This window comes from Nomascus leucogenys, chromosome 22a (assembly GCF_006542625.1).
Source record: "Nomascus leucogenys isolate Asia chromosome 22a, Asia_NLE_v1, whole genome shotgun sequence".
In the NCBI taxonomy this organism is placed as follows: domain Eukaryota; kingdom Metazoa; phylum Chordata; class Mammalia; order Primates; family Hylobatidae; genus Nomascus; species Nomascus leucogenys.
The window spans coordinates 41,024,961-41,051,557 of NC_044402.1; the positions used below are offsets into that span (position 1 = coordinate 41,024,961).

Here is a 26,597-nt window from a genome sequence, read left to right on the forward strand (position 1 = left end):
AGAGACACAACATAAAAAAGAGAATCTTAGTCCAATATCCCTGATGAACATCGATGCAAAAATCCTCAATAAAATACCAGCAAACCGAATCTAGCAGCACATCAAAAAGCTTATCCACCATGACCAAGTGGGCTTCATCCCTGGGATGCAAGGCTGGTTCAATATACGCAAATCATTAAACATAATCCAGCATATAAACAGAACCAAAGACAAAAACCAATGATTACCTCAATAGATGCAGAAAAGGCTTTTGACAAAATTCAACAGCCCTTCATGCTAAAAACTCTCAATAAATTAGGTATTGATGGGATGTATCTCAAAATAACAAGAGCTATCTATGACAAACCCACAACCAATATCATATTGAATGGGCAAAAACTAGAAGCATTCCCTTTGAAAACTGGCACAAGACAGGGATGCCCTCTCTCGCCACTCCTATTCAACATAGTGTTGGAAGTTCTGGCCAGGGCAATCAGGCAGGAGAAAGAAATAAAGGGTATTCAATTAGGAAAAGAGGAAGTCAAATTGTCCCTGTTTGCAGATGACATGACTGTATATCTAGAAAACCCCATTGTCTCAGCCCAAAATCTCCTTAAGATGATAAGCAACTTCAGCAAAGTCTCAGAATACAAAATCGATGTGCAAAAATCACAAGCATTCTTATACACCAATAACAGACAAGCAGAGAGCCAAATCATGAGTGAATTCCCATCCATAATTGCTTCAAAGAGAATAAAATACCTAGGAATCCAACTTACAAGAGATGTGAAGTACCTCTACAAGGAGAACTACAAACCACTGCTCAATGAAATAAAAGAGGACACAAACAAATGGAAGAACTTTCCATGCTCATGGATAGGAATTATCAATATCGTGAAAATGGCCATACTGCCCAAGGTAATTTATAGATTTAATGCCATCCCCATCAAGCTACCAATGACTTTCTTCACAGAATTGGAAAAAACTACTTTAAAGTTCGTATGGAACCAAAAAAGAGCCCGCATCGCCAAGTAAATCCTAAGCCGAAAGAACAAAACTGGAGGCATCACGCTACCTGTCTTCAAACTATACTACAAGACTACAGTAACCAAAACAGCATGGTACTGATACCAAAACAGAGATATAGACCAATGGAACAGAACAGAGCCCTCAGAAATAATACCACACATCTACAACCATCTGATCTTTGACAAACCTGACAAAAACAAGAAATGGGGAAAGGACTCCCTATTTAATAAATGATGCTGGGAAAACTGGCTAGCCATACGTAGAAAGCTGAAACTGGATCCCTTCCTTACACCTTATACAAAAATTAATTCAAGATGGACTAAAGACGTAAATGTTAGACCTAAAACCATAAAAACCCTAGAAGAAAACATAGGCAATACCATTCAGAACATAGGCATGGGCAAGTACTTCATGTCTAAAACACCAAAAGCAATGGCAACAAAAGCCAAAATTGACAAATGGGATCTAATTAAACTAAAGAGCTTCTGCACAGCAAAAGAAACCACCATCAGAGTGAACAGGCAACCTACAAAATGGGAGAAAATTTTCGCAACCTACTCATCTGACAGAGGGCTAATATCCAGAATCTACAAAGAACTCAAACAAATTTACAAGAAAAAAACAAACAACCCCATCAACAAGTGGGTGAAGGATATGAACAGACACTTCTCAAAAGAAGACATTTATGCAGCCAAAAAACACATGAAGAAATGCTCATCATCACTGGCCATCAGAGAAATGCAAATCAAAACCACAATGAGATACCATCTCACACCAGTTAGAATGGCCATCATTAAAAAGTCAAGAAACAATAGATGCTGGAGAGGATGTGGAGAAATAGGAACACTTTTACACTGTTGGTGGGACTGTAAACTAGTTCAACCATTGTGGAAGACAGTGTGGCAATTCCTCAGGGATCTAGAACTAGCAACACCATTTGACCCAGCCATCCCATTACTGGGTATGTACCCAAAGGATTATAAATCATGCTGCTATAAAGACCCATGCACGCGTATGTTTACTGCAGCACTATTCACAATAGCAAAGACTTGGAACCAACCCAAATGTCCAACAACGATAGACTGGATTAAGAAAATGTGGCACATATACACCATGGAATATTATGAAGCCATAAAAAAGGACGAGTTCATGTCCTTTGTAGGGACATGGATGAAGCTGGAAACCATCATTCTCAGCAAACTATGGCAAAGACAAAAAACCAAACACCGCATGTTCTTACTCATAGGTGGGAATTGAACAATGAGAACACATGGACACAGGAAGGGGAACATCACACACCGCGGCCTGTTGTGGATTGAGGGGAGGGGAGAGGGATAGCATTAGGAGATATACTTAATGTAAATGACGAGTTAATGGGTGCAGCACACCAACATGGCACATGTACACATATGTAACAAACCTGCACGTGTGCACATGTACCCTAGAACTTAAAGTATAATAAAAATATATATATAAATAAAATAAAATGTATGTTTAAAGATGTTTACCACAATGCTATTTAAAATAATAAAAATTGGAAATAAATAATAAAAATATCCCCAATCAGGAAAATTATAAAGTATGGTATATCTATGGTGTGAAATAGTAGACAATTCAAACTATAAATCCAAGGCATTTTTAATTCTAAAAATGAGAATAAAATTTCATAAAATTGTTCTTACAATATGATTTCATCATGTGCAAAAATGTAAAACAAGGAAAATAAATAAAAATAGAAACAAAAGTGGAAATTAAAAAGTAAAAATAGAAAAAGAATTCTTATGTTTTTATGGCAGTTATGAATTTTTAGTAGTTTTCAAAATTTTTCCCATTTGAAATTCATAAAACACACATAGGGTTATTATGGCTGTTATTTCCCATAATGAGAGTAGACCAATGATTATTTGTCTTTACATAGCTCTAGCTATTTTGACTAGAAAATGCTTCTGTGCACCATAAATTCAGCTCATAAAATAGCAGAGAACCAAAAGTATCCCCCTCTCTTTTGGCTATGAGAATTATGAATCCATTGGCCATAAATGACAGAATCTCAATTCATGCTGGCTTGAACCCCAAAAAGAGTATTTTGACTTTTGCAGCTCCAGGCAGAGCTGAATTTGTAGGCTCTGATGCTCTCGGAAATCTGCTTTTCTTTATCTCAGCATTGTCTTTCTCCATCTCTTACTAAGATGTGAATGATGCCCCATAAAGTTGTGCATTGAATAATATGTGGCAGCCGCACTGGGCAGAAAAAAAAGAAGAAGAAGAAAAATGGCACATGTCCACTGACATGAAACTGTCTGCAAAGCAGTTATACTCATTTAGTGCTTACATCTTTGTGCTTAGCCTCTTTTCCACAATGGTTTTTAGTTTTGAGATGCTGTGAACCTGTGTTAATAACTGTTTCAAATTTCAATTACATGACAGATTAAAGCAAATCTTGGATGTACCCTTGAGGACAAATCTTTTCTGCCCATGGATCCATTCCTCCTTCTCCTTTCTTTCTCCTAAATTGTTCTGTCTCTTTCACCCATTCAAGACCCCAAATAAATACCCAACATTCTGCGCCAAGAAAATCCCTCCTTGGCAGAAACCATGGTGAGCGAGATTCTTCCAAGTCCACTGGCTGCTTTTCTAGGATGATTCATCTTGGATAGATATTCAATGCAAATAAAAGCTGCAAACTTTGACTAGAAGTTTCCACGTCTGTCACATTATTCATCTTTCACTGAATAATATTACCAAAAGCTGTTTTTCAACAAAGTAGATTTCTCTTCCTTGTTGTTCTCCATTTCTAATTTTAAAGAGTAATTTTCTCTTTCTGAATAATGTGGAAACAACAACAAAAGACAGAATAACTGTTATAATTTTACTATAGTGTTGATGTCTATTTTTAATGTGCTTGTTGATTCTCAAAACCTGCATCAATTAATAGAAAAATAGAGCTACAAGATCTCTAAAACTGTAGCCTATTGCTGCCTGAAGAACCATTCTGTTTTATGTACTCCAAACCATCCTTTTCTAAGAGTAAACCAAATTAGACACCAAACATGTTTGTGATGATAAAAGAAAGACACAGGGGGGTAAATTAGAAATTAGCCCTAATGTCTAAGAACTGTCTGCCTGGTTTATCCTTATGGCAACTCAGTACCCCGAAGAGCAGGGAAGACTATGGGAACATATCTAAACCAGGCCTGGGTAGGTCCCAGGGTAAGTAAAATCTCACATCAATTCAGGAGTTATTTTCAATGAAAATCATGCAAAGGTTTTTGCAGCCAGACAAGGAAGAGAACAAAGTGTAAAGCAAAGCAAGATGTAGTTCTGTTTTATTTATTTCATCTGTATTATTTGATTTAAAAGTTTGTTCTTTATGAGGTTGCTGAGTGCAGAGAAACTATTAGTGTTCCCATCCTCACCCCTAAGAAAATTCACACTGGAAAGTGATAGGGGAATCGTGACACATTTGGAAAAGTGTTTAGATTTTTCATTTCCTGCAGTAAGGGCTATTAGTTGATGATAGAACTGCTCAGGGAAAAGGAAATTTATCTGTCCATTGAATCAATTATTATGGAAATATAGTTTTTCAGTACATTTAGAGATGTGCTTGTAAAGTAAATCTTTGACGTTATTTAACAGTTTAAATTTAGGTTAATATTAGCTTTTTCTGAAAAACAATTTCAAGATATTCCTTAATGTTGTTTATGGTAAGGATGGATAATCTCATACCATGTTTTCTCTTTGTCTGGAAAGGAACCCAGTTCTGGGCTGTGTGCAGTCCTCTTACACTAATAGTTGTCTCAAGCCAAGAGTCCCTCTGATCTCACAGCATGTTCCAGTAAAAATTGGCTTTTTCAGTCATATTTGAAAACTTTTAATTTCCTAAACCCTTCTCTTTGTTATTTCTTGATCATTGCCCTTGATAAGCTTATCCTGCCTGGCATGTATTCTCTTACCATCTCTCTCATTTTAAATCCTACACATGCTTCAAATACAAATCCAAAATCCAATTTCCATTAAGCTGGAAGTAGCTTTTTTATTCATGATGCATTTTACAAGCTGTTTGGTTGTTCTGTTCTTTGATGCTATCTTCCCCCATACAAAACTTTCACTTTTTAGTTTTGCACAAAATCATATCATTTTGTAATTCTGCAACATCACTGGAAATGGACATTCTACTTTTCTTTGAATATTTCCTGTCGAAAGGAATATTTTATGCCTTAAAGCTGTCTGTTTCTTTTTGGGAAACCTCTGATTGCTAGTTCTTTTTTATAGTGAGCTGAAATTTGTTTTCAGTAAATTTTAACCATTGGCCATAAATTTGCCTTTACACATGGGTATAAATATAACCAGCCATTTATTCATTCAATCATTGTTTGGTTAGTGGTTATTGGATAAAAAAAATTTGTATCTCCATAAAGCTTACATCTAGTGAGAGATATTATCATGTGTATTAGATAATAAGCTCTTTGTGTGCAGCATAATGTCTAATATACATGTGTATATATATATATATATATATATTTTTTTTTTTTTTTTTTGAGACAGGGTCTCACTCTGTTGCCCAGGCTGAGTGCATTGGCATGATCATGACTCACTGCAGCCTCGACCTCCTGGGCTCAAGTGATCCTCCCACCTCAGCCTCCTAAAGTGATGGGATTACAGGTGTGAGCCACCACGACCAGGCCCTAATGTATTTTTATGTTGTCAAAGTAGGTAGAAAGGAGGAAATAGGAAAGCCTCAGATAATAATTATGAAAAACATTATTTCATGCTGATGAGAAAAGGAAATGAATAAGTGATTCCTCTTGTGGGGTTGTATACAGACTGAAGTGGGGGCATCTCCATGGTTACAGGGCAGGAGTTGGTGGCTGAGTCTGTGATCTGCAGAGAGCTAAGCCATGTTCTTAATGATTGGGACTCTTACTCTTGCTTTCCATTTTATCTCTGAAATAATGAAAACTACAAGGACACGGTCTTTCATCGCACTGTGTCTGAAACATAAAAGCCAACAGTCTTGTGTAACTGCAGTTAAAAATAGAAGCCTCTCTTTCCTGGACACATGTGGACTGGGACACTGCTCTACTTTCTGCTGCCTTTCTTCCCTGTTTAGAGAGAGAAACAAGTACAGAGGGCCAGGCATCAGCTCTCCACTTTTTAAATGATTCATTTTCTTTTCCCAACTTTCCTGGAAACCCCAGAAGAATCAACTTGCACGTATTCTTTCTTCAGTCTTTTGGGAATGCCCATTGCATTTGGCTTTTCCCCTGTTGAGAAACATTTCTTTTTCTTTTTTTTTTTTGAGATGGAGTCTCGCTCTGTCACTCTGGCTGGAGTGCAGTGGCGCTATCTCGGCTCACTGCAAGCTCCGCCCCTCCAGGTTTAAGCAATTCTCTGCCTCAGCCTCTGGAGTAGCTGGGATTACAGGCACGTGCCACCATGCCTGGCTAATTTTTTGTATTTTTAGTAGAGACGGGGTTTCACCATCTTGGCCAGGCTGGTCTTGAACTTCTGACCTCGTGATCCACCCGCCTCGGCCTCTCAAAGTGCTGGGGTTACAGGTTGAGCCACCGCACCCGGCTAGAAACATTTCAATGTATGCTTTCAGTGAAGCCACAGGACCACTAAGGAAGATCTTTGGCATTATTTATTATCTCTCCCATCCTGAGACATTTATATATTCACTAAAGGTGAAAAGCATAGAGTTATTTGTATTCAGAACGACCTGCCAATCACAGCCACCTCTCATTCCTTTTTCTACTCCTTCCTTCCCTGCAACCCAAACAACATGCAGACATACATTCAAATATACACACCTTTGCAGTCATACAGGGAAAAGCAAACTATCTGTAATCAATGTGGAGAAAGAAAAACACTAATTGCTGGTGAGATTACACATCAGAGTTGCTGAGAGGATGTCAAACACTTTTATTCTTAGTGAGTACTCTTGTGACAAGGGTCAGGGCCTTCGATCATGTCATCACCTGAGGAGCCCCTAACTGCACAACCAAGTCTTAACTGGATGAAGGGAAACAAAGTTGAGGAAGGCACAGCCATAGCATGCGTAAGTTTAGGGATTATTTGACTGAGATGAAATTTGCCTGGTTGCCTTTTTTCACAATTTGTTGAAAATATTAAATTTGAATGACGTTTAAAAGGTATGGTAGAAAATAGTATCCGAGGCTGGGCATGGTGGCTCACGCCTGAAATTCCAGCACTTTGGGAGGCCGAGGCCGATGATCACTTGAGCCCAGGAGTTCAAGACCAGCCTGTTCAACAGGGTGAAACACCGTCTCTACTAAAAATACAAACATTAGCCAGGCGTGGTGGCGCATGCCTGTAATCCCAGCTACGCGGGAGGCTGAGGCAGGAGAATCACTTGAACCCAAGAGGTGGAGGTTGCAGTGAGTCAAGATTGCATCACTGCAATCCAGCCTGGGCAACAGAGTGACTCTGCCTCAAAAAAAAAGAAAATAGTATTTGAGAGAATTTAAGTAAATACAGTGTTTGATAAACTACTATTATTACTAATCTTTTATTTTTATTTGTATGTCACTATGACTCTCAGAGGAAGACCTTTTAAAGTTGCCTGAATGTTTGGATTGCTCAGAATCCAAATATTTGTCAGAGACTCCACAAACTTATCAGCACTGCCTTCTAGTTTGGTTTCACACATTTTACTGACCTCATTAGTCCAAAAGCCAATTAAAAAACAAAAGTCAATAATATACTAAGTGCCATTTTTCGGAGGTCTCCTTTGCCAAAGCCTGAGGAAGGGGTGGGGAGAAAGCATATTCAGTCTGCAGAACAGCACAGACTCTGGGATAGAGGATTTGGAGACCCCACTTCCATCAGCAGCAACCTATCCAATAGGCATTAATTACAGAAGCTTCCCCACGGTGCTGTCATACAGAAACATGTGGTAAGTCGTGAACAGACCTAAGGTGCCTGACACACAGTGATCATTCAGGAAATGTCAGCTACTATTGCCTGAAAATGTGAACTCAGATGTCTTCTCCCCTCTCTTCAGTCTTTTGGTCATGAGATTATTGAAGCTACTGGACACTTTCCCCAGCAAAGTGTGAGGAAGCTCACTCTGAGTGCACTGACCTGCAGAGCCCGTGGGACACTGAAGATGTTTCCTCTGAGATCACTGACCCCCAGACTCTGCATCCAGTGGTCTCACAGGCTCTGTGATGCTATGGTGGTCAGTAACACTCAGTCCAGACACAAGTGGAGACTGAGAGAAAACATGGGAAGCAGGTGAGCTAAGTGTCCCTGGGCAAACGGTGCATTTCCTTCGCATGATATAGAGAAAAAAATTTTGATCGAAGTGTCCAAAGAGGCTTGGGCATAATGAGTGTATGGAACGGTTGGGGAAGGAAACCAAAGAAGAAAAGGTGTGGGAGTGGATAGGGGAAAAGAGAGAAGAGCAAAGGTGACACAGGCAAAAATTCCCCTTATTTTAATTTTATTATTTTAAATATGTTCTGAATCAACTTGGAAAAAGTTCTGAAAAGTCTGACTAGGTAAATATAAGTAAGAACAAAAGTGGATAAAGGTGAGGTTCATGAAGTTTTTAAAAGTTAATTCACAGAATTATGTGTAAATTTTTCATTTGTTTGTTTTGCCAGGTGAAGGCTAAATGACCCCCAAAGTGAAACATATTAAAAATGTATATAAATGACAAATAAGCACATGAAAAGATACCCTCCATGCATATGTCACTAGGGAATTGCAAATTACAACGAGTGACCTCTCCACACCTAATAGAACGGCAAAAATCCAAAACACGGACGATACCACATGCTAGCGAGGGTGTGGAACAACAGGAATTCTCATTCCTTGCTGGTGGGAATGCAAAATGGTACAGCCATTTTGGAAGAAAACTGGCAGTTTCTCGCAAAGCTAAACATATTCTTAGCATATGATCCAGAAATTATGCTCTTTCATATTTAAGCAAATGAGTTCAAAATGTGCATGAATTTATAGCAGCTTCCTTCATAATTGCCCAAACTTGGAAGCAGCCAAGATGTCCTTCAATAGGTAAATAAACTGTGGTACATCCAGACAACAGAATATTATTTAGCACTCAGAAGACATGAGGTATCAAGCCATGAAATACATGGAAAAATCTGAAATGCCTATTGCTTAAATGAAAGATGCCAATCTAAAAAGGCTACATACTGTTATGATTCCAAGTATATGACATTTTGGAATAGTCAACACCATGGAAACAGTAAAAAGATCAGTGGTTGTCAGGAGCTGGGGGGAGGGAGGAATGAATAGGCAGAGCACAGAGGATTTTGGGGCAGTGAAACAACTCTGTATGAGACTGTAATGACAGCTACATGTCATTAGATATTTGTCCAGACCCATGTAATGTACAACACCACTAGAGAACCCTAATGTAATCTAGGGACTGTGGGTAATAATGATATGTCAATGTAGCTTCATCAGTGTAACAAATGTACCACTCTGGTGGAAGATGTCCACATAATGGGAGCCTGTGGATATGTGAGGCCTGGAAGTATATGGGAAACTCTCTACTTTCTGCTTAATTTTTCCATGAACCTAAAATTGCTTTAAAAAATTAAGTCTATTTAAAAAAACAAAATGAAAGTCAACAGGTAACACCTATAATTCATGTTGCAGCTGGGCACGGTGGCTCATGCCTGTAATCCCAACACTCTGGGCAGCCAAGGCAGGTGGATCAGTTGGGGCCAGGAGTTCGAGACAAGCCTGGCTATCGAGGCGAAACCCTGTCTCTACTAAAAACACAAAAATTAACTGGATGTGGTGGCACATGCCTATAATCCCAGCTACTCAGGAGGCTGAGGCAGGAGAATCACTTGAACCCCAGAGGCAGAGATTGCAGTGAGCCGAGATCATGCCATTGCACTCCAGCCTGGGCGACAGTGTGAGACTCCATCTAAACGAATAAATAAATAAAATAAAAAAATAAAATTTATGTTGCAAGAAGTAGTTAAAATATATTATTTAGAAAGATGGCGCTCAGTGCTAGAAGATCCAGAGTTAAAAGTGTAAATATTTATGGACAAGGGTTGAAAGTTGGAGAGAAATAAGAAACCAGATTTGCAATACAGACTTTTCTGTACTATTTAGGAATTAAAAAAATAAACATATACATATGCCACTTTGGTCATAGTACTTCTAAAAATCAACAAGGAGCAAAAATTGTTGGCTATTAAGCAAATATTAAACATTAGTCTTTTTTCCCTATATGGAATAAATTTCTCTAAATGAAGAAAAATTTCAGTAGTAATGCAACGCAGATGATAAAATATTTAGCAATTGATTTAATAAGAAAAGCAGAAATCTGGCCAGGTGCAGTGGCTCACACCTGCAATCCCTGCACTTGGGGAGGTCAAGGCAGGAGAATTGCTTGAGGCCAGGAGTTCAAGACCCGCCTGGGCAACACAGTGATACCCCATCTCTGAAAAACAAAATTAGCCAGGCATGGTGGATGCTTATAATCCCAGCTACTTTAGAGGCTGAGGTGGGAGGATCATTTGAGCCTGGGAGGTCTGGGCTGCAGTGAGCCATGATTGTACCACTTCACTCCAGCCTAGGCCACAGAGCAAGATCCTGTCTCAAAAAAAAAAAAAAAGGAAAGTAGAAGATATGTAAGAAACAAACATGCAAAATTTACTTTTAAAATAAGACCTAAATAGATGGATTTTTCTTGTGTGGAAAAATATAATGTCCTAAAATGTTAAACTTTCCACAGTAGTTACAATCAGAATGCCGTTTGTTTGAACAAGATGAAATGCATAAGAGAGAACAAATATCTAGGAACTGTCAACTGCATTTTTGAAAAGGAATATTAAGATCAGATTTTTTTATGACATAAAAACTTACTCTAAACTACTCTAAACAAAACAATATGATATAAGTGAAGGATTAAGCCAATAAGTGGAACATTTAATAGAAAATATCCAAAGAGATCCAGATATTACTGTGTTGACTGGAGCATTTCAAGTCATGAGAGAAATGTGAGTGTGAAATGGTTTTTGTTTTATTTTCACTATATGCTAACACTCTACTTTGCTTTATCAATCATCTTTTTTCCACTGGGAAACAGGTTATCCTTTCTCTTTTAGTTACTAAAGCAGTTTTGTCCCAACTATGTGTATATTCATTTTGAACTTAATTAGTATTTTAGAGTCAAAGCTCTACCCTCCACCCACACCCAGCAGGAAGACTCCGGGGGCTCCAGTGACAGGTAGATGTGCTATTCTTTCAGACTTCACCCCATGTCAACCCTCAGCTGTTGGGCAGAGTGGTGGGAGAAATACAGGACTCTCCTTTCAGCCTCTCCTGGGCTGAGGAGCCTTGTCTTCTTGGCTGCTCAGATGCTGTTTCCATATGTGAATTTCTGAGGGTTCTGATGGAGATGTTCCTTCCCCTTCCTGTTGGTTCTTATCTCTGCCTGGCCTTGGATTCCCTCTTGGTGGCAGAAATCCAAATGTGTGCTTTCTCACAATGGTGTGCTAGTGTTTTCTTTAGGGGGCTACAGGGCCCTTCATCTGCATGATTTCCTGGAATGGTGATTGTTCTAAGGCTCAACCTCCTCCTCCTCCTCCAGCTCACATATGGGTCAATCCACAGCCTCTTGTGCTAGAGCCTGCCCCTAAGTGACAGCTCTTTGGAGGCAGGGTAGGTTCAGGTTCAAGTTGGTTCAAACCTATACAGATTCATTAAAACCACAAGTACATCAAGTACATGAAAAATTGCCTCAATAAAAGGTGGGAATGCAGGCTACCACACCTGCTTTTTCTCTACTTTCTCCCACATTTTATATCTTTGCCACAAGAACCAGAGATGCTTTGCCAGTTCAGAAGCTGATTATCTTCCAGACACGTGATGATAGCTATTCCTCAACTTAGTGGAGTGGGTGGAAGCTGGACTAGGCACCTCTGGTCATATAGGAAAGGAGTTGAGTAGGATAAGTTAAACATCTTCCTCTCTCTGCACAAGATTTGCATTTCCCCAAGATGTCACCCCTTTATGCTTTTAGTCCATCCTTTAATCTCTCTTTGGTTAACATCAGTCAAACTCATTGGCCTTTCTCACCCCAGTGGAATGGCTAATAATTTCTCCTTTCAAACTGGCACTGGAGAATTCAGTGATTATTTTCACTGGCACCCAATTCCACTGTGATTTTTACATTATTCTGTAATGTTTGGATACTGGTAAAGTTCTTAATATGGATGTATACAATTTGATTATGTTTCAGAAACATAAAATATGACAAAGACATTTCAATAGTGTAAAATAGATTTCATATATAAAAACAATTTCCAGATGGTTGAAAGATTTTATTGTAAAAAGCAAAACGATAAAACTGTTGTCTAAGAATCTGGGAATATTTATATAAACCTGTACTATTTTTAAGTATGGTAGAAATGCAGAAGATATAAAGAAGACAGGCATATTTAACTATATACTGTTTCGAGTGTATTTAGAGGCAAAGGATACCATGTTACATGCTGTAAACAAAATCAGAAGACAAACGATAGACTGGAGAAATGAAAAAAATTTTTGACATCTCTAGCATGCATTTTTAAATGAGAAATATATAACCTAAAAGAAAAATGGACAAAAATGTAAAAGGCCATTCAGAGGAAAAATTCCAATTGGCCACACCATTTATTAACAGATTTGTGGCCGGGAGTGTTGGCTCATGCCTGTACTCCCAGCACTTTGGGAGGCCGAGGCAGGCGGATCACGAGGTCAGGAGATCGAGACCATCCTGGCTAACAAGGTGAAACCCCGTCTCTACTAAAAATACAATAAATTAGCCGGGCATGGTGGCGGGCACCTGTAGTCCCAGCTACTTGGGAGGCTGAGGCAGGAGAATGGCAGGAACCCGGGAGGCGGAGGTTGCAGTGAGCCGAGATCATGCCACTGCACTCCAGCCTGGGCAACAGAGCGAGACTCCGTCTCAGAAAACAAAACCAAAAAAAAAAAAAAAAAAAAGATTTGTTCCACTAGGAGGGATTTTTACCTATATTTATATAAGCAGAAAGAATAGTGGGAAAGGACACTTATCAGGTCATTAATATTATTTACTTCAGTAGGGAGTAGATGAGTAAGAATTTTTTCTTTATATAGCTTTTTATTACTTCATTTATACAATAAGCAGTATTATTTTATATTTTGAAATATATCAAATAAAAAGTTAAAGAAAAAAGAAAAATAATTAGATTAAAATAAAGTACTGTTTTGTTATCTGCTAAAATTTGAAGGAGAAAGTCAATTTAAGGACTGTGGATTGAAAGCACTGCTCAATGAATGCAGTTTGAGAGGGTTTTTCTTGCAACAGTTACCTGTTTCCTGTCCATACTTCATGAATGCTGTCCACAGGCTCACATTTTTTCAGTTTAGGGCCCGTGGATCTCCCCCAGTCCCTGTGGCAGGTGAGTCTGGGGTATAAACTCTGAGTATTTTGTTTCTTGGTTTTTTTTATTACTACAACTTTTATTGTTCCTTTTACCATAGATGTCCTGAGTGCACAGAAACTGTTTCCTGAGTCTTTTGGTCTCATAACTGAGATGGTGAGAATGACAGTGTTGGCAGCTATTTGCAAGTTCACAGAATATTTTCTATTCCTTGTGTTCCTGGATGCTCCTAAACTCTGAGAAATCAGGTGAAATATTTCCTCACTGGAATGCTGCCCAAAACAAGAAAGAAAATAAGTTGAGCTATTTGCAAAGTGTTTGCATTTCACAAGCTCCCCTTCTGCTGTAAAGATCCCATGTTGGGACTGAATAACACTTTCAGTACTGCTGAATCCTGCAGAGGAAACAACAATGTCAACAGCAAAACAGAACTGGGCAGATCTGATCTGTGACTCACAATGAGCTGATACTCAAGAGCCTTGTTTAGAAACTCCCATGTCCTGGCAGGGTGCGGTGGCTCACGCCTGTAATCCCAGCACTTTGGGAGGCTGAGATGGGCGGACCACAAGGTCAGGAGATCAAGACCATCCTGGCTAACACAGTGAAACCCCATCTCTACTAAAAAATACAAAAAATTTGGCAGGCGCCTGTAGTCCCAGCTACTCGGGAGGCTAAGCCAGGAGAATGGCATGAACCCAGGCGGTGGAGCTTGCAGTGAGCCAAGATCGCACCACTGCACTCCAGCCTGGGCGACAGAGTGAGATTCCAACTCAAAAAAAAAAAGAAAGAAATCCCCATGTCCTAAGAAAATTGTCCTGACAGCAATAAAAAGCACAGCCTGGTTTCTATCACTTCTTTTCTGTCCCTGGCCCAAAGCATCTTTCAGATGTGCCCCAGGTGTCTTTCCTCCCTCGGTCCATCGCTGCCTACTGGGGAAGATAGAGGCCACAGCAGGTGGGGCAGTACATGTTGACAAGCCTTCTCATCTCCCTGAGTAAAACATGTATTGTCCTGCCAAAACCTAGGGCTCAGCTCTGCGTGCACAGCCAGCCTCAGGCAGAGCACTGGAGTTGTGTGATGCTGCAGCCACAGAGCTGGAAACAGGTCTTCTGGGTATAGTGTGCAGACCCTCTACCATGTCCTGACTCTTTATAGTTCTCTCACATGTGTGCCTGTTTTATTCCTTAGTAGAGAACAAACATCAGGTTTTGTTACCAGGGGTTCCTTGCTCCCAGAGCTCCTAAGATGGTGGCGAGCCACTTCCAAAATGGCGGTGGGCCACTTCCAAGATGGTGGCAAGCCTCGTGTTCTCTGACCTGGGGTTCTTGGGCCCACGGATTCCAAGGAATGGAATCTTGGGCCATGTGGTGAGTGTTATAGCTCTATTAGAAGCTGTGGGTCATGGAAGAGAACCGTGGAGCCCAGTGACTACTGTTCAGCTTGATTAGGATGAACCCAGACACTTGGCCATGCAGGAACAATGGCAAGGCTTTAGCCCAATTGGGACTGGCAATGGGCACCTCACTGGATCAGGAGCACAGCAGACACCCTGCCAGATCTGAGGGATGGAAGTCAGCAGCGGGTCTGCGATGGTGGCAAACAGCAGTGATGGACAGTGAGCGAAAGCTCAGCTCGAGCCATAACAAGCATGGACCAGAAGAGTGCAGTTGCAAGATTTAATAGAGTGAAATAGAGTGAAAACAGAGCTCCCATACAAAGGGAGGGGACCCAAAGAGGGTAGCCATTGCCAGCTCAAATGCCTGGGTTTATATCCTGATCAGTTTGATTCCCCACTGCTGAGTATTTAAAATAGAGATATGCTTCTTCAGTTGGAGACAAAGAAATGAGGGAAAAAATGAACAGCATTGACCATCATGTTGCATTGAAAAATTTTCAAAATATGGGAGAGAGGGGTTTTTGTTATTTTTATTTTTATTATTATCATTTATTGCCTAATAGCCATAAGAATGGAGCCAAGTGAGGTAATTTGCAAGAGAAGTCCTATATACAAATTTGCTTGGGATATTAGGTTTCTGTGAAGAAAACCTTTCTCTTGCCACTAAACATGTTGGAAATGAGAAAGACAGAAGAACTTTCTAAAGTCAGAAGATTTGATTTGTCTTTCATTCTGCCACTTACTAATTATGTGACCTTGGCAAATTAATCTTTCTGAACCTTAGTTGTCTACTTTGTGGAGAAATAGTATTGCTACTATCAGTATTATTAAATATAGCATATTGATAGAATGATTTACTTTACATGAATTAAAAGGAAATGAGATGATCTCTATCTATCAACCTGGACAGTCTTCAGGTCTATTTTGTTGAGTAAAATGAAAGGAAATTGTGGAGAAAAACGTATCATGTGTAACATTTAGTTAAAAATGCCATAAAATCATAGTTTATATTTCCCATGAGTATGTACATTTATATGTGCATATTAATAATGATAAAGGGTTTAAAATGTAAATTTACATTTTAAATGTAAAATGTAAACCTGTCGATTGAGAAAAAAGGTGAGACAAGTCTCAATCCTTTTAGGTTTGTTTGCCAAAGTGAAGGATGTGCGCCCAGGAGACAGGTCTATGACTTTCTCTGAAGATGATTTTGAGGGCTCCAGATTTAAAGGTGAAAGAGTGGGATATTGAGAAGTATACAATTTTTAGGTAAGAGAAGGGTAGGGAAAAATAGTTATTCATGCCTTTGTCTGGCTTAGTGAATCTTTTTTTTTTTTTTTTGCATAAGATGACATAGACAAATGGGGCAGAGGAAAAATGCAGGGAATTTGCATTTTTACACAAGATAACATAGGCAAAATGGGGCAGGGGAACAATCAAATATGTATTTATGTCTGGTGGACAGGGGGGTGACTGCACCTGTAAAGATAAGCTATCAGTTTACATTGCCAAGGTGAAATTTTTTTTTTTTTTTTTTTTTGAGATGGAGTCTCACTCTGTTCCCCAGGCTGAAGTGCAGTGGCGCGATCTTGGCTCACTGCAGTCTCTGCCTCCCAGGTTCACACCATTCTCCTGCCTCAGCCCCCAAGTAGCTGGGACTACAGGCCCCTGCCCCATGCCTGGCTAATTTTTTGTACTTTCAGTAGAGACAGGGTTTCACCATGTTAGTCAGGATGGTCTCAGTCTCCTGACCTCGTGATCCACCCACCTCGGCCTCCCAAAGTGCTGGGATTACAGGTGTGAGCCACTGTGCCCAGCCTTCCAAGATGAAAATTTAACAGAGACACAATAGGGTAAAGATCTTGCAGCTCACTAGGAATTTCCTTGTGGGCAAAATGTGGTAGAGTCATGTAGATTTTCATCTTGTAGCCATCTTATGTAGGAACTGAAAGGGCGAGGCAGGTTTGCATGATCCAGTTCCCAGCTTAACTTTTCCCTTTGGCTCAATGAGTTTGGGGTCCAAGATTTAATTTCCTTTCACAAACCCAGAACAATGTTTAGCTCTGGGAAAAGAGAACAGATGAAAATATGAGCAGAGAGGACTTAAGCTTTATCTTTAATGTTCCAACTTAAAAAAAAATGACAAGGTATATAGCCTTACCTAATCTTCCTTCTTGGAAAACCAGAGATGGTTTTCCCATGTGATGTCAATGAAGAATTCTTAATTTTTGGTACAATCAGCTCAATCTTCTAGTTACTGAGTCTACTGCAGAGAAAAGAGAAAAGAACTGAAAATAGTTTTTTCCCTATTTGCCCATATCAAAGATAGGTTCGAGACACAAATAATATTTCAGCAGAGTTTCTGTCAGCAGATCTTGGGGAATAACGAAGGAGAGGACTTAGCTAAGGGAAGGGAACCAGAAAATTGATGCCCCGGAGTTGAAGAAAGGAGAAACAGCCAAGGGCACAGAGCTGGGGTTGAGATCCTTGTTTTTATTTTTTTCCACTAGCTACAACATTTGGAGCCAAGAGAATTTTTAAAATGTTGTTTATTGTAGGTACAAGTTCATAGTTATTTCATGAAAAAATAAAAATTAAAATATTGCAAGTACATACCCTAAATAATTTCATACTTTCAGTTTTGCATCAAAACTTCCAGTTTTTATCTATGTGTTTCATTCATTGGATATTAGTGTGAGCGTATGGTTATTATATGGACTCTATGTTTTATCTAACTGTATGTCAGGAGCATTACTATGTTTTTAGTATTATTAACTCATTAAATGGTTGTAAAGGATTCAGTCAAGTTGCCATCCAAATTCCTCTAACTGGTTGAGAAATTTTTACTATTTTCTTGCCCAGAGGGTTTTTTCTACTTAAAATCAATCTTTAATATAAATTCTGAGAAATGGATCAAAGGTGTTCATTCAGTTTCAAACAGTTCAAAGGTATGAACTGTTTAATGAATCTCAAAATCCCTTTCCAAGTAATTCACTATGTAAAAGATTATACCAATATATTGTGTTGCTACCAACAGGGTGTGAAAATAACTTTGCACAAACTGAAAATGAAGAAGATTACATATTTTATTTTATGCATTTGTGAATGTTTCCCATAGTTCATTGTTTTTAAAAGTTAGTTTTAAACAGATCTTTGAAAATTATTCTCTAATAAAAGTATTTTTCACTTTTTTATAAAATAAATTATTGTGATATTATTTGTATATTTGTCCCAACCCACATCTTATGTTGAATTATAATCCCCAATGGTGGAGGTGGGGCCTGGGGGGAAATATTTGGATCATGAGGGCAGATCCCTCATGACTTGGTGCTGTCTTTGCAATAGTGAGTGAGTTCTCACAAGATCTGGTCATTTAGAAGTGTGTGGCTCCTCCCTCTCTCTCTCTCTCTCTCTCTCTTGCGTCTGCTCTGGCCATGTGACATGCCTGCTCCCCTTTTGCCTTCTGTCATGATTGAAATCTTCCTTAGGCCTCCCCAGATGCCAGCACCATGCTTCCTGTAAAGCCTGCAGAGCCATGAGCCAATTAAACCTTTTTTCTATATAAATTACCCAGTTTCAGGTATTTCTTTATAGTGGTGCATGAAAAGCCTAATAAAGCAAATTGGTACCGAGAAGTGGGGCATTACTATAAAGATACCTGAAAGTGTGGAAGCAGCTTTGGAACCAGGTAACAGGCAGAGGTTTGAGAAATTCGGAGGGCTCAGAAGACAGGAAGATGAGCAAAAATTTGGAACCTCTTAGAGACTGGTTAAATGATTGTGACCAAAATGCTGATAGTGATATGGGCAATGAAGGCCAGGCTGATGAAATTTCAGATGGAAATGAGGAACTTATTGGCAATTGGAGCAAATGTCACCTATGCTATTCCTTAGCAACAAACGTGGCTGCATTATGCCCCTGCCCTAGGGATTTGTGGAAGTTTGAACTTCAGAGTGATAATTTAAGGTATCTGGTGGAAGCAATTTCTAAGCAGTGAAGCATTCAAGAGGTGACCTGGCTGCTTCTAATAACCTATGCTCGATGCAGTAGCAAAGAAATGACTTAAAGTTAGAACTTATATTTTAAAAAGCAGAGTGTAAAAGTTTGGAAAATTTGTAGCCTAGCCATGTGGCAGAGAAAGAAAAAGATTCTTCAGGAAAGGAATTCAAGCAAGTCTCAAAGCAACTACTTGCCAGAGATATTTGCATAACTAAAAGAGAGCCAGATGCTAATAGCCAAGACAATGGGGAAAAGGCTTCAAAGGCATTTCAGAGATGTTTGCAGCAGCTCCTCCCATCAGAGGCCTTGAGGCCTAGGAGGAGAGAATGGTTTCAGGGGCCAGGCCCAGGACTCTGCTGCCCTGCACAGCCTCAAGACACTGCTTCCCACATCCCGGCCACTCTGGCTATGACTCAAAGGGGTCCAGGTACATCTCAGGCTGCCCCTTTGGAGGGTGCAAGCCATAAATCTGGGCAGCTTCCATGTGGTGTTAAGCCTGCAGGCACACACAATGCAAGAGAGAAAGAGGCTTGGCAGCCTCCACCTAGATTCCAAGGGTGTATGAGAAAGCCTGGGTGCCAAGGCAGAAGACTGCTGCAGGGGCAGAGCCCCCACAAATAACCTCTACTAGGGCAGTGTGGAGGGGAAATAGGAGTTGGAGGCCCCACACAGAATCCTCACTGAAGCACTGCCTAGTAGAGCTATGGGAAACGGGTCACCATCTTCCAGATCCAAGAATAGTATATCCACTGGCAGCTTGCACCTTGTGTCTGGAAAAGCCAGACACTCAACAACCTATGAGAGAAGCTGTGGGGGTGGCACCCTGCAAAGCCACAGAGGTGGAGTTGCCCAAGGCCTTGGGAGCCCACCTCTTGAACCAGTGTGTCCTGGATGTGAGACATGGAGTCAAAGGAGATTATTTTGGAGCTTTAAGATTTAATGGCTGCCTTGCTGGGTTTTGAGCTTGTATGGGACCTGTAGCCCCTTCTTTGGGCCAATTTCTCCCTTTGAAATGGGAATGTTCACCCAATGTGTATACTCACATTGTGTCTTGGGAGTAAATAACTTGTTTTTGACTTTACAGACTCATAGGTGGAAAAGGCTTGACTTGTCTCAGATGAGACTTGGGACTTTTGAGTTAATTCTGGAATTTGTTAAGACTTTGGAGGACTATTGGGAAGGTATGATTGTGTTTTGCAATGTGAGAAGGAGATGAGACTTAGGAGGGATCAAGAGGGGAATGATATAGTTTGAATATTTGTCCCCACCCAAATCTCATGTTGAATTGTATTCCTCAGTGCTAGAGGTGGGGCCTGGGGGGAGATGTTTGTATCATGGAAGTGGATCCCTTATGGCTTGGTGCTGTCTTTGATTTAGTGAGTGAGTTCTCACAAGATCTGGTTTAAATAAAGTGTGTTGTATCTTCTCCCTCACTCTCTCTCATTTGCTCCTGCTCTGGCCATGTGACATGCCTGCTCCCCCTTTGCCTTCCACCATGATTATAAGCTTCCTGGGGCCTTCTGAGAAGCCAACCAGATGCCAGCACCATGCTTCCTGTAAAGCCTGCAGAACCATGAGCCAATTAAATCTCTTTTCTTTATAAATTACACAGTCTCAGGTATTTCTTTGTAACAGTGCAAGAATGGCCTAATACATATTGTTTAAGGTCTCATTTGCTGTCTTATTTCCAAGCCCTCCTAGTGACTGGGGCAGTTACTCAGCAGGCAGTGTGGTGCAGGCTTCACTGTGAACTGCTAGACCTTGAGGTTTCCGGCCTGCAAGCAGTAAGGTGCTAGTGCTGCTGCAGACTATTGAATAAGGCTCTAAATTAAATCTTCCTTCCTCTTTTACCTTTCATCTATCACCAGTCCAAACAAAGATGCTAGGCTTTGCTCAGATCCAGATTAAATGATAGGATTCTGTTAGGAGTGTGGCTTGAACCAGTACAGGAAGTGGCAGGTGCCCTCCTCCTCTACCAGGTGGGCTGAGGACCCACTGCCTCACTTGGCCTCTCTTCTCCATCTTGGGAGGTCAGATCTGACAGCAGAGCATGGCTGTAGTCTTCCCAAGAATTTCTCTCTTCTCTCCCACCACCCACCTAATGCTAAATGTCTTTCTCTTCTCTTTAGTCTTGTGAGGAACTCTCTCCTGTTCTTGTTCAGATCACGATAAATGCCCAACTGCCCTGGTCTATGAACTCAGGAGCTAGTGTCTTGGGGTCCTTTTGTCCTCCAATTGTTGGATTTGCTGAGCATACACTTTTAAAAGCCTGGCACAATGACCAATGATCCCTGGGCAAAGAAGCCTTCTCTATCTAGGTCTTGCATGTATGTTTTTAGGGTTATTATTATTGTTATTATTGTTATTTTACCAGTAGGAGTATATAGAAGATTCTCAGATAGTGAGAGAAGGGTCCTTTGAGGTCAAAGTAGTTAGAGAGAAAGAGAGGGAGAGCAAGAAAAGATAGCTGCCATTTGCTGAGCATGTAGGACATGCTGGGCCCTTAATCCAAGTGTTAAAACCATGTCTCATAAAAGCTTACGAATTAGAATTACTATCTAATTTCAGGAAATGGAAACTCTAAAAGCTCAAGCTATTTGCCTACAAATTACTATATATAGCTATTTTTAAAGCAGAATTCTCCTGATCCAGTGTCTTCCACTTACAATGATGTCTTTGCAAAAAAAAAAAAAAAAAAAAAATCAGTGTGGTTACAACAAGCACTCTCCTTCCTCCTGTGCACTGGTGTTTTTGTATAACACCCCTAGGAAGTGTTCTTTTTGTGCATCTCAGCACACAGTAATATAAGGCAGTGTCTGCAGGAACCAGATTTCTGATGTACAAATTTGTCGCATTTGCTGTACTCTTTGAATAAAACTTTCCTATGGCAAAACTGGCATCTCCTTTTCCAGAATATCCCCACCCTCTGTAGAGAATGTATTCTGGTGCCTGGCTCGGATACTGTCGAAATCAGTAGAGATCAACATAGCTCCCTGATGATGTACCATAGTTACAAAGTAGGTTCACAGTCTTCCCTTCTGTTCCAGATACTTCTGTCTCCTGGGGCTTGATCCAGTCTGCTCTCCCAGACCCTGCAATGTAAAACACTCATCAGTCATAGGTCAAACCAGCCACCTTCTCCAGAAGGGCCACTTTGGGTACAGGATAGGGCTGTTACCTTGGAGAGCCAGTGCTAGAAGTGAAGTGAAGATAAAGTTGCTATTCATTGTTTCTTCTGGATTCCTGATTTATGACCTTATGTTATTCAGTGACTGCTTCAAACTGGTAGCATTTCATAATCAAGTCACTGAGATGAGTTTTCTGGAAGCTTTTTATCACAACTCACAGGTCAAAAGTGGGAGGATCTTAACCGTGTAGATTTTTTTTTAAGGAACAGAAACACCTATTTTGGCAGTAACTTTGAGAAACACTCTTTGTTTGAAATAAGTTGAATTCCCCACATCTCTACAGACTTATTTTTTCATGTTCATCGATACAGGTGAAATGGAAAGCAAAATGCTAAATAGTTAATAGTGGTAATGTCTGTAGGTTGAGGTTATAGATTTTTTTAAATTTTTCTTTTATAACAAATGGATATTTAGTTTTAGAACTAGAATCAGAATACATGTCATTTTGGTGAGAGGTTGATCTTTTGAGATGTAAATTGCTTGGTTCTCATTAGGATAGGAAACAATAAAGAGTGAAAAAAGAATCTTTCCCCCTTCCATCTGCACATTCCCCTCAAAGACAGCTAAATCTCTGGCTTCTAAATCATAAACTCTTCATATCGCAGAGCCAGACACACCGGGTGTCTTACATAGGGTTTCCCACTCTATTTTTCAGTCTTAAATAAATGACTGTCAGAGTTTTGTCTTATAACCACTGTGTGATTTCTGGATTTTGATGTAGATAGGAAGAGAAAGGAAAATGGACAGAAGTCTGTGCAGGCTGAAAATGGCAGGATACATTCTATTAATTTTTATACCATTTCTTCCCCTCCTCTTTGAATGTTTACCTGCCCTTTTCTCAGGCTATCTCCGCATTTCCCAGACAATGAAACCTAAACCATGCTCAATTTGCAATGAATTGTCTAACGAACTCACAAGCACAGGTGGCCTTTACTGCCTGTCCTCTCCTACACAGAGATGGGATATTAAAGCATTCTACTCATAGGACAGTCATTCAAATAAATTGTCAGGAGAAATAGGTCTTCTTGTAATTTTAAAACATTCCCAATTGAAGAGAGCACTAGTCTACAGTGATCTGAAGAGCTAGCAATCAAAAATCTTGTTTTAATGCTGTATCATTTGGCTGTGTATAGTCATGTCTATTCCTTATTGTAATTAAGCTACTGTGAGTGTCAGATAATAATCATATAATGCAGTTCAGCCTACTTGGATTTTGGTATTTTAAAATGTATATTTTTCTTTCTGAAATAATAATAGTATTGAGTTCATACTAGATAATTTGAAAAATAAAAAATACTATAAAGGAGTAAAACAATGAACAGTATTAAGTCCAGTATTCAAAGATAACTAATATGTTGCAAACTTTTGGAGTTATTTTATTCACATGTTATTTTAAATGTTATTTTATTTACACGTTAAACACTTTTATTTTAGTATTTTGTGCACATTTTTTATGCATAATTGTGGTCACACTGTGGGTAAATTTTTTCCTCAGTGATGTTTAACATTGGGGCATGTAACAGAAAAAGTATAGCTTGGAGTCAGATAGACCTGATTTCAGATTCTGTTATAGCTCTTTGTCTGGGGTAAGAGGTGGGGAAGGGGGCTTAATCTTTCTGAGTCTGCATTTCCTAATATGTTAACAGAAAGTAACATTGATGATTTATCAGAGTTATTTTGAGAATTCAATGAAATGATATTTGCAAAATACAAGGCACATAATACTTGCTTCAATAAACGGTAGCTTCCATTGCAAGCTCTTTGTAAATACCATATATATGATTACATAATTCATTGAAAGTGTATCACAACATAAGTAGGCTAAGTTTATGTTAGCTTCACATAACTTACTTCAGCTAACTCTTTTCTTTTAGTAGGCTGCTTAAGGTTCTAAGTATACAAATTAATGTGTAATATCTTGAAAAATTCTATCACCACTTTAATGAAGTACCTAGCATAGGCAACAATCCTAAAATGAAGATAGTAAGTAAGAATAATGCAATTGAGAATGAAAACCTTTTGTTTTAATCAGGTAATGATACCTTCTTTGCTAGTAGGTCCAGAAAAAATGTTATAGGCAGAACTTTACCTATAAATATGTCTGTCCTGGGAAAGAAGCTAAAACATCCATAGCTGTTAGGCAGATTCCCTAATGTGTAGTGCACATATCAGTTGTCCGTACAATCCTGATAAAAGGGCTTGCTTTCTACCACAGAGTATAATGGTGTGTCAATGGAGTTAGTATCCTGAGTGACCCTCTAGAAATATTAGCTATGCTGAATCCCATAGAAAACACATAGAGAAGGTAGTGAATGCAGTGATATGATTCTGAGTTAGGATTCAGTCAACTGCAAAAGTAATTGTCAACATAGGCACAAGGATTTTGACCAATAACTGCTTTTCTATATAGTTTATTTTTGAGGGCTTGCCCAATATAGCAAGTTCCCCATCTTACAGTTGCAGAGCCTCAGCTGTAGAATTTGAGTACGGGCTGCAGGTGACTAGGGAGCATTGTGCCTCCACAGCACAGAGGTAGATGGCTGAGTCTCTGGTCTCGGTGGCTGTGATGTTCAGGATGCTGAAAAGTTCTCTGTTATCTAATATGCCACTTAGTCTTCCTGACTTCTTTTCAATTCCACTTGAAGTTAGCATAAATAGAAATGTGGGGGCTTTCTTTTCCTGCTTGTACCATAGTAGGCTTCGAAAGTTAGTCACTTCATAACTGCAGTTAAGAGTTACAGTGTCTCCCTCGTGGACAACCAGAGATAGAGGGCTTTGTACCACCTTGTCTTCACTGCTCACCCCTGTGTAGAAAAATGTGATAATTATTCACGCTGGAACCACAGGGCTCCCAGACAATAAGTCAGAATGAAGTCTACTTTACCCTCTTAGTGTTCTGAGGATCAATCCTCAGGTTTCCTGGTTGCCCCTGACCCTTTGTAGAAACCCTACTTACAGCTCAGTAGAAGCCAAAAGATCGCTAGTAAAGCCTGTGGACACTTCATCATCCTTCAATTATCAAGTGTGTTTTCCTGGGCAAAACGTAATTCACTACCTTAAGCGTTTCCTTTTCTTTTTGAACCATCACACTCTACCCCAGTGTCTGCCTGTGCGCGCGCGCATGCACACACACATACACACACACAGACACAGACACAGACACACACTCAGAAAAAGGGAAATAGCAATTTGGCGATTCAGCCAACCATTAAAAAAAGTGTCATTTGGTTCTATTTAAATTCAAATCCCTCCCACTCAATCACCCATGGGAGTCATTCAAAATAGAACACCGCCATCTTGTGAGCTGGTGCAGAATAGCTGAAAACTAGTGTCCACATGTTTTATGAATGATGGTAGATACTTCTAAAATTGTCTTACCATTGAAGGACAGGCTACCCAAAGCTGTCCATAATCCTAGGAGTCAATAATCCTATTATTTCTTGTCCCGGATTCTTAAGGGAGTGGTCATGCCTGCTCCATACCCACTCTTTCATCTCCTTGCTAACTGAAACCTGGCATAGCCAGGCCATGACCCTGCGTATGATGGTAAGTCTCTGAGAAATAGCAGAGTCCCCAGATGAGAATAACTTCAGTCCCTCAAAGATCATGTAAGGCAGAGTCATCTGCTGACCTGGAATATCTGCTCCAGATTTTCACAAGAAAGACAAACTTTGTTCATTAAGCCTCTGAATGTTTGGCATATATTTGTTAGAATAGTTTGGCCTTTGCTAGTATACTTGGAGTATAGCTTTGGTTGCATTCCATTCCATAAATGTTATTACATAGTTTTCTTGTCATCGTCTAGGAATGTCTATTTTTAGTAAAATACATATAATCTATGTAGGTAGTGTTCAAGTCTAGGAAGACTAGTAATTTCTTGCTTGACCTTTATGATCACTAAGAAAAAGAATTACTAATTAGAAAGTTTAAGGTGAAGACAAACATATTTGCATTCCAGAAAAGCTGAATTGCCCAGTAGAGATGAAGTGATGGATCGCTTGGTTTCCAAGACTACTTTTTTGTGACAATGATAAAGTGGCCTAATTCTCTAGATCTTAAGCAAGAAACAAAACCCAGAAACATGAAGTAAGAGACTGATGATGTGACAACACCACAATAAAGTAAATAATGCCATGTTCTATTACTGCTTATGAATATAGTTTGTACTGTCCCCATGAAGGACAGATAACTTAGCCCACTGTTTTTTGTTTATAAGCTTCCGTCTGCATTTCTGGGTGGCACAGAGGCACAGATGTGAGAATTAATTAGCATCTTGCCCCTTAATTCATGTGACTTTTTTTTTTTTTTTGAGACAGAGTCTCGCTCTGTCGCCAGGCTGGAATGCAGTGGTGTGATCTCGGCTCACTGCAACCTCTGCTTCCTGGATTCAAGTGATTCTCCTGCCTCAGTCTCCCAAGTAGCTGGGACTACAAGTGCGCATCATCACGCCCAGCTAATTTTTTTTTTTCTATTTTTAGTAGAGACGGGGTTTTACCATGTTGGCCAGGATGGTCTTGAACTCCTGACCTTGTGATCTGCCTACCTCGGCCTTCCAAAATGCTGGGATTACAGGCGTGAACCACT

At 39.7% G+C, this 26,597-nt stretch overlaps 9 gene segments (V, D, J or C); all 9 read right to left on the bottom strand.

Annotated features, from left to right (window-relative positions):
* The window catches only part of LOC101176513, a 651,183-nt gene that overhangs the window by 276,415 nt on the left and 348,171 nt on the right, over window positions 1-26,597 (bottom strand).
* LOC101179412 overlaps window positions 1-26,597 on the bottom strand; it is a 494,982-nt gene that overhangs the window by 245,062 nt on the left and 223,323 nt on the right.
* LOC115832515 overlaps window positions 1-26,597 on the bottom strand; it is a 335,749-nt gene that overhangs the window by 240,908 nt on the left and 68,244 nt on the right.
* The window catches only part of LOC101179644, a 632,337-nt gene that overhangs the window by 228,681 nt on the left and 377,059 nt on the right, over window positions 1-26,597 (bottom strand).
* The window catches only part of LOC101175986, a 711,545-nt gene that overhangs the window by 221,827 nt on the left and 463,121 nt on the right, over window positions 1-26,597 (bottom strand).
* The window catches only part of LOC101179288, a 405,302-nt gene that overhangs the window by 219,762 nt on the left and 158,943 nt on the right, over window positions 1-26,597 (bottom strand).
* LOC101179325 overlaps window positions 1-26,597 on the bottom strand; it is a 406,822-nt gene that overhangs the window by 208,439 nt on the left and 171,786 nt on the right.
* The window catches only part of LOC101176608, a 472,474-nt gene that overhangs the window by 207,598 nt on the left and 238,279 nt on the right, over window positions 1-26,597 (bottom strand).
* On the bottom strand, window positions 23,367-25,108 carry LOC115832516. The segment is given in 2 exon segments: window positions 23,367-24,817; window positions 24,970-25,108. Coding segments are annotated over 2 exon segments (405 nt in total).